At 39.4% G+C, this 11,853-nt stretch overlaps 1 protein-coding gene across 3 annotated transcripts in view; it reads right to left on the bottom strand.

The window, feature by feature from the left end:
* Positions 1-11,853, bottom strand: part of NCAM1 (neural cell adhesion molecule 1) — a 141,954-nt gene that overhangs the window by 9,879 nt on the left and 120,222 nt on the right. For all 3 annotated transcript variants that reach the window (XM_085316889.1, XM_085316887.1, XM_085316888.1), the window contains one exon: positions 10,667-10,847. In XM_085316889.1, coding sequence (XP_085173015.1) covers positions 10,667-10,847 — 181 coding nt within the window. The remainder of the gene's footprint in view (positions 1-10,666; positions 10,848-11,853) is intronic.

Below are 11,853 nucleotides of genomic sequence, written 5' to 3'. Positions count from 1 at the left end.
AATTAAGATGCTATTCTATTTTTTACTGCTGCATATCAGACACCCTAAACATCTGAAATCTCTTGTACACAGAACAAGCCCAGAAAAGCACTCCTCTCCCTCAACTTTTAGTCCAGTACATGTTCACTTTGGCTGTAGAGAGATTATTCCCAGTGCTCAGAGACAGAGGGTCAATCCCCACACCTCACAATTTATTACTTAAGAATTACTTCAGAACATCCTCAGCATGTGGCAGATAAACCTTGTTCCATTTTGCGACCCTGACACGTATTGAGGAATCCAAACTTCCATAGAAAAGTTTCTTTTTACATTCAACTCCATCTAAAAGCCACTCTGAAGTAYCAGGCTCTGATGCTTACATCACAAATCCATTAAATATTCAGTAGAATGTTTGTGCCAGAGAAAGATTGATCCCTGCCAGCACCTTGCATCAGGCTACATAATTAAAAGAATTCATCACCCTCAATGCATGCAGGGATTGAGGAGGTCACATATTTGATCTCATGTATTCAGGAATCTTTTATGGATTATTTAATAGTTAACATACTCTTTTTCACACCACTTCCTGAAGGAGAAGCTAGAAATGTGTCAAACTTCTCATCTACAAGTTCTTTCTGAGAATGAGCTCTGTGTCAGACTAGTAATGACGCACAAAGAAAAGCATCATAGGGGCACAGAATTATGCTTTTCTGTTGTGCCTCTACAACATACGTCATCCCAGTCATCATGGCTAGGGAGAAACTAAAGATGATGTTCTTGGACAGAGGTAATTCTCCCATGTGCTAGAAGACATCTTCTGGAGAATGTTCCGTTTTACAACTCCTCCTCTTTGCTTTCTCTCCCTACTCGCTTTTGTAAGACTTGTCAGTGTTAGCTATAAGCTCCTTAGGTCAGGAATCGTCTGTGGCACAAATCACATCAATAACCTTAGACCTTGCCTACATCTTGTCTCCGGACCACTACAAGTGACCCTGCAAGAACTGCAAATCCAAGTTAGGACAAACAGCCACTGTCAGTTGGGCACAGTCAAAAGCTCAGATTCCTCATCAGGCAGGGCAGCAGGGGCTGTTCGTATGCAATTTAGTCTTCACACATGGCACTGGACTTGGGCAAGCTGCTTTACATGAATAGTAAGGAAGGAATAACTGACTCCTCCTCTGGACAGCTATTGGCTGTGCTGCTGGAAATCAAAATGTTCAGGTATTCCTAAGGCAGCCTGGGCCAGCCTGTTACCATCGCACTCCTGGCAATACCAAATGTGTAAATAGGGATTGAAGGAGCTGGAAAAGAAAGGACATCCCACTCTTTGGCCTCAGTATGGGGAAACTGGGAAATATGGCAATATTCACCAAATTCAAAAAAGGTGATGAACAGTAAGATGAAAAGAGCTAGGAAATACCACAATCTTGATTAAAGAATAGAAAAACAGACTCAGTAAACTCAATCTATTTAACTTAAAAGAAATGTGCAGAGATGAATCAAGTCAGTCTAGCCTTATGAACACCTACATGCAACAGAGTAATACGTATAATAAAAGGCACTTTATTTCAGCAAATATACAACAAGATTCAAAAGCTGGGAACAGAAGCTAAATGAGTTTAGGCTAGAAATAATGAAATTTTAACAGTGAAGGTAATTAAACACTGAAATAAGGTTGTCTTAACTGGAAAACATTCAATCAAGATGGTGGTAGACTTTATCATACAAGCTTTGCATTAGTTCAGACAGGAACGGATGCTGACAAGTCTTTGAATTTATACAGAATAAGTTAAATAAGCATAATTGGCTCTTCAAGCTTTATAAATTAGGAATATATGAAATTCCAGAGTGGGAGTAAACCATCACTTTTTTCTCCATCAAGTTCGGTTGAATAAAGATCTGGTTCACCTTCTCAACAGGAATGCTATGCAGATTACTTAGCACTATTGCAGAAAAGGCTGCCCTGATACTAATCCTAAATGGGGAGAGGTAAGTAACAGAATGGCCCAAACACAAGGCACTGCAAAAATGGAAGAAAAACGTGGTTCCTGCCCCAAGCAAACAACAACCATGACATTTAAAACAGCAACGGTAAGTTCTCTTGTGTTTGTGAGTGCATGACYACATGCATTTTTGTCACTCTTTCTTTATGCTTGGGAAGTACTATACTAGTTCTCTGATAGTCCTTGCCAAACACTAATATCCACTGAGACAGCAAACTCTCTACCCTGCATTAAAACCCAGTAACTATCAGATCTCACAAAACTACTCATTTTGCTAATGGGGGCAGTGGAGAAACCACCAGGCCTGTATTCAAAGCGATGGCTTCATTATTTGATCTACTGTTTATTTAAGTTTTGCTTTTACCTGGCTTTTATCAGTTTCTTGCGGGGCACTAAAAACACTTAAGAATGAAACATGAACAAAATCTTAAAGGTCCACAGACAGAAGATCTGAAAGCTGTTGCAGGTATCCTGTGGTTTAGGGAACTTGTCCAAACCACAAGTACACTACTAGGTAACCTGCAAGACCTTCCTCACATGAAAGATTAGAAAGACTAGCAATAACTGAGGAAGGACGGTCTTGTGATTAACACACTGGACACACACACACACACACACACACTCTCATCCAGGGTCAGTTCTCAACTCTGCTGCTGATTTTCTGTGCAACCCTGAGCAGCCACAGAACAGCAAAGCCTCAACTGTTGTAACTTTCAGAGCTCTGCTGAAACTACTGCAAACACTGGCTTTTACCACTTAAAGATCTGCTCTGCTGTCTTTCTGTTCTGTCTCAGGATTCTATCTTTTATTTTAGGCTGCAATAGCATAAAACATTTCTAATGCTGCATTAGGGAGGCTCCCATGTAACTGCAGAATAATTGAGTCTCCTCAGTCCTTTTGGATTAATGAGCACCCAAGTATTGTTCTGATACAGTTGCTTTAAAGAAAATTTTACAGAAAGTTTAAGTGTAATTTTCAGTAACTCTCAAAATCTCCTTAAYTAGTTTTGCTTTTATAAATTTTCATTCATCACATGATCTAATATTCCCAGTCTTTCAGAGACTAGCAATATTCTTAATAAGAAGGAACAATTTAAGAATCCTTAAAGACCTCATTACCTTGGAGGCTGATTTTTTTTTTCTGTGCATGTTTTGTGAAAAAAATTTGCTGTTGCTAAAAAAATGGAAGAAATTCAGCTTTAAGAACTAGCATATTTGATTAAACTAATGAAACAAGTACTTCAAGAATTACTCGCATCATCCTATAGCTCAAATAATTTTGTATTTAACCATGTTAACATTTAACTAGTTTGGTGTGGCATAAAATGATTTTATGAAACTATATTAGGATATAAATAACTTGTCAGGTCATTGAGCATGCTAACACTATGTGTATATAGACGCATGCGTATCACAGGTGATGGTGGAAGTTTCTGACCTGATCCAGAGCCCATGCAACCTCATGAGGATCTTTCCACTGATTTCAAGTGATGACAACTTGTCCAAAAATGTGGACTACACCCCAATATGCATGGTAAAGGGTAATTACTTGCAAGCTATAACCCAAAGCAATATGCTGTTTCACTCTTAGTTCTAAGAGGAAAAATACCTCTATAGGTCAAGTAAGGGAACATAGAATGTTAAAAAATGCTTCGAGTCCTTAATTCTAAAGAAGCGAAGAACTTCTTTTATTATTCTATGGAACATGAGCTTCCTGCAAGAAAGGCCTTCCTAAACACCTTTTCCTTAAAACATACAGCACAATGACCAGACTGTGCTTCTTGCAATTCTGCAGATATCTGTCCTGTTAGAGAGGACAGAGCCACTCAGATATGTCTTCCCCTTGGGGTCTTTGCTAGAAAATGCTTAGGCACAGGCAGACACAGAGATGCAAAAGTGATGGATAGAAGCACCTGAGGTTCCAGGCATTTCAAAGGTCCTACAACATTTGGGAGAAAGGATAGAGACACACAAAATAAATAAAAATGAATTGGGTGCATCAGAAAAGCAAGAAAGTAAAAATCCCACAGAAAACCCATTTGAGGGTGCTAACAGCTTTAATTTGCAAACGCTTAAAGTATCCGTCAAACAGGTAGAGCCAGATTTTAGAGATCTTATTCTCTCCAACACCTTGTACAATCTCCAGTAGAGAAAAGCAAGATGCAAGCTATCATCTATTCTATGTGACAATAGCTTCTGTTTCCATACAGAATTAGGCTTGACAATTGATGCTTGCTTTAAACTCAGCTACTGSCAGCAAAAACACACAGCAGGCTCTTGAATACTCCTTCCAAGACAAGAAGGCAATGGATATCTTCTAGAAATACTACTACTTTTAGATTGTCGCTAATATTGTATGGGCTTCAGTGGTTTGCTCCTAGATTCAAGCTGTGCAATTTTCCTATGACTACTTCCTTTAGGAAGGATGAAAAGRAGTATGCAAGCATACAGAGAGGGAACAGTGTCAGCAAAGATCCTCTCTTGGGGAGTAAATATGACTACAAATTTGAACAGCTGACCCACACAGTCTGACATTCACCACAGTTGCCCTTCCTCTACCCTACCACAATGCACACACCTCAGAGTGCCACTGGCTGCTCATTCTACTCCACTAGTTTCAACAGTCAGGAAAGCATCACTACTTCATTTTATCTAGTAGAAACTAAAAGGTGCTTAGTAACTGATGCTGGTAGAGCAGAACATCATCAAACAAAGCCTTGCTGCAAAATGAAGGCAACCAAAGTAACATGTGAACAGACACCTCTGAAATAAAACATATAGACCTGGCAATAMATTGAGGGTACAGCTGCTGGAATCCCATAGGCCATGTGAGATTCTGCAAAGTTCCGAAGTTCATCTCACAGAGAGTCAATGTGACAGCAAACATCAATTCTAAGTCTTCCTGGAGGTATGACTTGCTCCTACAAAACATGTGCTTGCAAGGTTGTGTGTGTGCCAAAATTCTAAGTGAGTGAACCTATTTTGGTTCCAGATCTAAATCTGGTTTCAGATCTAAATCTGCGTATCACCTCTGAGTGAGCAGAGCAAACAGACATGGTTTTTCTGTAAAGTTTTTTTTTTTTTTTTTTTTTTTTTTTTTTAACTGCAATGATGAGGCCTGGCACCTTGTTTAATCTTGACTGTCAAATGTCAAGGATCTGACACATACAATATAATAATCCATTTAAATTGGTGGTGAAAATATCAAGTTTCCACGTTTCCAGAATTCCACGTTGAGTGGATTACTGTATTCACTTTAGCAGGGGATTCATTTCAAGTACTTTGTCCATGTAAACATATCCTATCTACATTAATCTTCTGGGGTCTTGTTTAGTCACCAGACCAACGCAATCATCTTAGAAGGTGATTCTTCTCTGCTGCCTTAAGCACATCTCTTTGAACAGGAAAGAACGGCCTCTGGAGGTACTGGTCTCCCTCCATGGAAAAGAGTTATCTAAAGGAACAGCTTATTTAATTTTAATTATTAAGAATTGCATGAGATATACCTCAACTAGTAAGCTCTGTCTGTGAGAGAGCTAGCAAAGGGGAAACCCACAAAACAAGCCAAAACCAGATCTGAAGATGAATTTTTAAAATGCAGCTACAGAGGAAATTCACATTACTTTATACGATTATGATTATTCTTGCTGTATTTCAATAACACTAAGATGTTAACTGAAAARGTCTAACCTATCTTCTATGCTCTAGAACACTGTGAACAAGTTAATAACCAATAGGATAATGATGCTGATAACTAAAGATGTAAAGATGTTACAAATTTTGAAAGTGTGAGTCTATAAACCAAAATAAGAAGCTCCAAAATGAAAAAAAAATAGAAAGTGAGCTAAAGGCTGCTGTGGGAACTCAGGGATGCTTGTTTGTGCTACTCTGATTTTTAGCGAACCTATACAGTCATTCCTGTCAAAGGATGCAGGCATGTAGAAAGATCTTCCACTGAGATTCTGTGCCTATACACTTTAAGCAGTACAATCAATTCTCAAAGCCTTTCACATCCCTCTGAGCTTTTTGTCTAAGGAGTTATCACAAACATCACTAATGTTTTCCACGGAAGTCTGTGTTCAATACATCTTCTACAGTAYGAAGGAATGAAAGGACAGTTTGGAAGCAAGACAGTTTTTTGAAAGAAATCCACATACTTATGTATGCAACAACACCTGCACAACGTTTTCGTTTATAATTCAGATAGAAAAGAATGTCATAAATTATRATGGTCTGACTGAACACAGCCAGAGACTTATGTGCATAGCATAAAGTGAATAGTTAGACAAAATTAATGGCAAGGGGCTTTTGTTGTTTGTTTTGTTCCCAATAGACTTTTTTAAAGAAAGATTAATCCCATTCAAGAGCACTGATACTATTTGACAAATTTTGCACAGATATTTTACAGCTGTGTCTAAAACATGTTTACAATTTCATTCTTTGCAATCTCAGGCCCACTTACAGAGAGTGAGAGAGAGAAAGGGAGAGAAACACCCATTTTGGGAGGCTTCAGGGAACAAAGCCAAATGGATTTCCCATGACAAAAGACAATTCACAAAGGGTATAGGTTCTTTTTTAAATAAAGACAAGAAAGAGAAGGAAAGTCAGTTGAAATTGGTTGAACGAAATGCAATACACAAGACTTGATAACAAAGTTGCATTATATTGTCAATTTACACCACGGATCAACCCATTCCGGTAGTGTCACATGCACAGTTTACCACGAATGTTATTAAGGATCAGTAATAATCACTTAGATGGTCAGGTTACTTGATCTCAGCTAATCGTTTCTGTTCAAATGTGAAAAAGAGATCTCTCTATGAAGGTGATAATACAGCAGTGGAAATCCAGATAGAATGTTAGACACGCATCCACTGCAAATCGGTGTGCTCCTGGGCTGAATTATGCCCAAGATGCACTACGAGATCCTTGATCACACTTGAGGGGCCAATGAAGTTCCAAGGGTTGAACTAYATAAAAGAAAGAAAGAAAACTCTTACATGCAGTTCCTATCAAGGTGTTTTTCTTCAGGCCACTGCATCAGGAAAACCTTCTGATGGCCTTAAATTTCTATCCACATGCAAAAGCTGTCAAAGAAATTTGGGCAACAAATAGGATTTCCTCTGACAAGTTTTTTTTTTTTTCTTAGACTGTGGGTTTAGATTTGTGGATGGGGCTTTAGAAATCTTTTCCACAATAAACAGTGATGATCAGCACTAGATGTCTGCAGAAATCAGCAGACTAACATTTTAAAGGTTTTACACAGTGTACCTTCCAACGATGAAAAATAAAGCAAACAAAAAATCTCTTTTCATCCATTAAAAAATGGCAAATTGATTTTAAGTAGCAAAAAAATTTTTAAGAGAAAACACTTGGCTTAAACCTTTTCCACCCCTTGTTACAAAATATTTACTCCTTCAAATAAAATGATCTATTGTTTTTATATTTTGTGGGGTTTCTTTTTTCTGAACTGACAGGATCCTCCGAAGCAAAACTATTTGCTTTCACGCCTTTGTARGAGCCAGGCCTTTTAAAGCAAAGATTGCTGTATTTTGTTTTCAGTGCCTAACAGAGCAAAAGGAGAGTCATTGTAGAAAGAAGCAATGAAACAAAGGAGGACGACGTTGATGGACTTCCCAAGGTCGCTGCAGGTGCCAGACAATGGTTCCCAGGAGGGGAAAATATGGTTGTTTAAAAACAAATTTGGTGCATGTGGCAAGCGTGGATGTTTCCCGTGAGGTCCAAGGTGACATGTATGACGACAGACATAGGAAAGGAACAAGGATAAGAGGGGAGGGGGAGGGAAGAAAGGACGAGGAAAAAGAAAGAAAAGAGAGAGAAAGAGAGAAAAATAGATAAAAAAAATTAGGTCATAAATATAGAAAATATAAGAATCAAAGGTTTATTTAGTTTAGTAAATTAAAATGGTTAAAGATTAGAGAAGAGCATTAGCACATTCACACTGACAAACGGGCGGGTTCAGAAGCTCAGCAATGCCAAAAGCTGCAGAGCAGGTTCCAAGTCAGGGTTTATGAGGTTAGCAAGCAGATGGGATTAAAACGAATGATAGAATAGGAGGCTCGGTGAGAAATATAAGAAAATGATTATATGGTATTTGAAAGGACAACATGGCCTCAAAAAAAAAAAGAGAGCAAGTCTTTACAGAACAGACATTCTATCTAACACCCTGTCCTTCCCCAAAGTTTGTACCAAGGACCTGGATTTTAGATCCAGCTGAGTATAACTCTGCAAAAGCAAGAAAGTCTCAAGAATACAAGGCTGACTTTTCCACTAAGACTTTCAGCTGCCTGCAAACTACTCTAACACAACGTTTTCTTTTATAACACCCTTATCTTTCCAATCACTTCAAGGACATTGTGAAAACTGTACAGATGTCATACTAGAGACATTAGTTCCGATCTCTCCCCTGTGTAGCTCATTTCAAAATTGAAATATAAAAGCTAAACTCCATGAAAACTGTAAGAGATGCTAAAGCAACATAAACAGAGTTCCTTCCTTACTGCAATGTGACATAGCCGTCTTCATTTCAAAAGAGGCCTCTGATTTGCATGCCAAAAATCTAGCTACCTCAGGGAATATTTTTCCTAGCATTATTAGTTTGGGGATTGACTCAAGAAACCAAAGTGTCTGGAAATACTTCTGAAAATCTAATATAAACCAGAATACTGTACAAAATTAAAAAGCTAAAGAAGCAGAGTCATGGATCCAGTAGAGCTAACAGCAGTCACTTTACTGTGCAGTGCTCTACTTCCCTCTGAAACAAGGCACATTCTTTCTGACAATCCAACTGTTATCAATCAGCTGCGTTAGCCCTGCAGGAAATACGCACTCTGAAACAAAGGCTGCTTTTCAAAGCGCTCCCCTGGGGCAAACTGCAGCATTTAAAATGACAGCCTCAAATCCTGATTCCCCTCGTGTTTCACATCAGAGTAAGTGTGGAATTATTACAGGGAGGCTAAAGAAATTACACCAATGGGCATTTTTCATCCTTCCATTCATTTAGAGAGTCCTTGCCCATGTAACTGTTGCATTTAAAAGGCTCAGTGGAGGCTCACTGCTCCTCCCATTACCAGGGACTACTGCATGAACGCTGTGTATTTCAGAGCAAACAGAACTCTCACAGATCACTAACACACCCAGTTGTCCCAGGTACATCCTGGCATCCCAGTGAAGCATGTAAGCAAGACAGAGAGAATATCTGCACAGGAAGCACCGGCTACCCACTCTCTCAGACTGACCAGCACTTGTCATTTTTCCCTGGGCAATACACAACAGTGCAAAAGAACCAGCTTTCTGCTGTTCCCAGGCTACTTACTTTAACTGCTCAGGTCTGAAAAAACCTTAAGTAATGCTTTGCCAAACTACCCCTACCTTCCCACCTCCACCACATCAGTCACAGTTGTCCTTCAAATATGTGACAGTAAWAAGCATTAGCAGTGCTGAAAATGCAAATCAGAATGTAAGTTGTTTAAAGTGTTACTGAGTGTCCTTCCATCCAGGATGACAGCTTTGTTAAAATAAGCATCTCAAACTCTTGTGTCCCATCTCCCTTCCCCTTTCCTGCCATCCATATTTTCATGCCCAAGCATCTAGGTCACTCTTTCTATGCTTAATTTTGTTATTTGACTTAATCAAGTAGAGTTTCAACATGCATACACACAAGCCCTCAGCTTCATCCTTCGGAGAGGAAAGGAAGGAAGGAATGTAGGGAGGAGCAGAGGCAGACCAAGAATTGATGTTTCAGTACAAGGGAAAGACTGAGAAAAATTTTTATCTGTTTTTTGATGAAAAACATGAGACTTGCAGTTAAGAATCTAGAGGACAGAATGAAATCAAATCACTCCCTTCAATATGGACTGTCCACACCAATCTTGGCATATACATACTTAATTCTGGCTGTGAAGGGAGGACTTACTATGCTGACTGACCAACTCACCAGGTTTCAAATTTTGTTTTTCACAGCACTATGCTTTCTAAGGCTAGAGCCCTAAAAGGTGAGGTCAGTCAGAAACAACAGCTCTAGCAAGGGACTGATGCATTTTTTTTCCCCCCCTAATGGACTACTCATTGTTAAAGTAAGGCTGTTTTTAATTTACTTTAATTTGATCTCCATTTCATTCAATAAAAACCCTCTACAGAAGGATCTTAAACTCCTCCCTTTCTGACCTCTAGCAAGATCCTTAAGCCTTTATTCCTCCAAAGACTGAACTGGATGGACAAATGAACAGTAAACAAGCACAAAGCAGGCTTAGAAGAGAAACTTGCATTATGAAAAGGGTCACATCAGAGATCTGAATGTTCTTTTTTTGCTTTCGTTTGAACTGGAAATCCTACTTGCTGTTTTCAGAAAGCTTTTTTTTGCCCCTGATTTTTGCACTGGACAATCCTGCCACTGTGATACAAAGAGCCAGCATTCCTTGTGAACAGTCAGACAAAATTTGGCATGTAGCATTCTTATTAGTGTATTTGTAGTGCTGTACATACTGTAACAKGGACTATAATACAGGTATGTACAAGGCACAACTAAGCTCTGGATGGGTAACTAATTATGATAATGGCTTTAAGCAAGCAAGTTGTCTGGGTTTACTCAGGCACATTAAGGGATGCAGCACTGTTGCATTAATTGGAAGCAGAAAACAATGATAAAGCTAATGACCACCGTACCTGGGATGACAGTAGGCTGAGCAGAAGTTCGGAAAGCGTAGTGAGCTGGTTTGGACTTCCCTTGCTGGTTTTCAGCTATTACATAAACCTCGTACTCTGCATTCCAGTCCAGGGACTTGAGCATGACATGGTCACTGCCAGAGGGAAGTCTGATCTCTGGTTTCCATTCTGAAGAATGCTTCTGCAGAACAAGGAGAGGCAGGCAGGGATGTGAAACATACAGCACAACATTAGTAGTCAGCTTTGAGATCAGGGTGACAGTGAACTAATGAATGTAAAAGTAGGAGGGCTTCTATGCAGAAGCCCTATGCATGCTTCTCTGCTTCAGGGGTGCTAAACTCATTTGCTGACACCTGTAAATGGAGAGTACAACAGATACTGAAGCATCCTCTTTCCTGCTCACAGTCCTGTTTCCTTCAGCATTATCAAGTCTGAAGAAAATCTGTCGATTTTTTCTCTTATCTTTGCCACATTACCTGACTTTTCAGAGAGAAAAAGCTGCAATCTCTGTGTGTCTTTGCTCTGCAAAGCACTCTAAGACTGTTTTTTCAGGCCTTAGTATGTGAAATTTAAATCATTTCAAGGACAGAGATTTACCTTGTTGACAGTGGTCTGGCCTAGCTTAGCACAAACGTACTGTCCTGCCTCTTAAAAGGAGATTTTAGAAAGTACCTATCATTCATAACTTTGTTAAGTCTTACTTCACTTTCAGGGAATACAGATGTCCAAATCACTCAAATGAATCTGAAAAAATCTACTGCCAAGGTATCCTGAGAGAAAGTCTAAGGCAGCTTCTGTTTTCTGGATAAAGGCTTCCCTTCTGTAGCTCTTGCAGAATGAAAGGCAATCTGAAATGCTCTAGCTGTGCAGCTCATCCTGCTATTACTGTAAGGTTAACAGCAGGGTTATGTCAGGGTGCTCCCACAGCTCTGACAACGTTTGGACAAGACCAGGACAAGGTTTGTTGGTTGGTTCCTCAAGAACCAATTAGAAACAGGTTTCTGAAGTCCATGCTTCCAAGGAACCTCACTGCATGCCCGTGGGCTGCATAAATACAGGAAAAGTACTCCAAAAGAAGATACTGCCTCCTCTTAATGCTTATTTACTACTTCAGGAAACACTATTCCCATGAAAAGTCTCTGCACATAAGCCAGCTATTCACAGCAATATTTCAGCCTGCTCCTTGG

Source organism: Rhea americana, unplaced genomic scaffold, assembly GCF_003343005.1.
Source record: "Rhea americana isolate MKP2758 unplaced genomic scaffold, rheAme1 scaffold_48, whole genome shotgun sequence".
NCBI classification, from domain to species: domain Eukaryota; kingdom Metazoa; phylum Chordata; class Aves; order Rheiformes; family Rheidae; genus Rhea; species Rhea americana.
The sequence above is the reverse complement of the archived record's forward strand: the minus strand, read 5'-3'. Positions and strand labels throughout refer to the sequence as shown.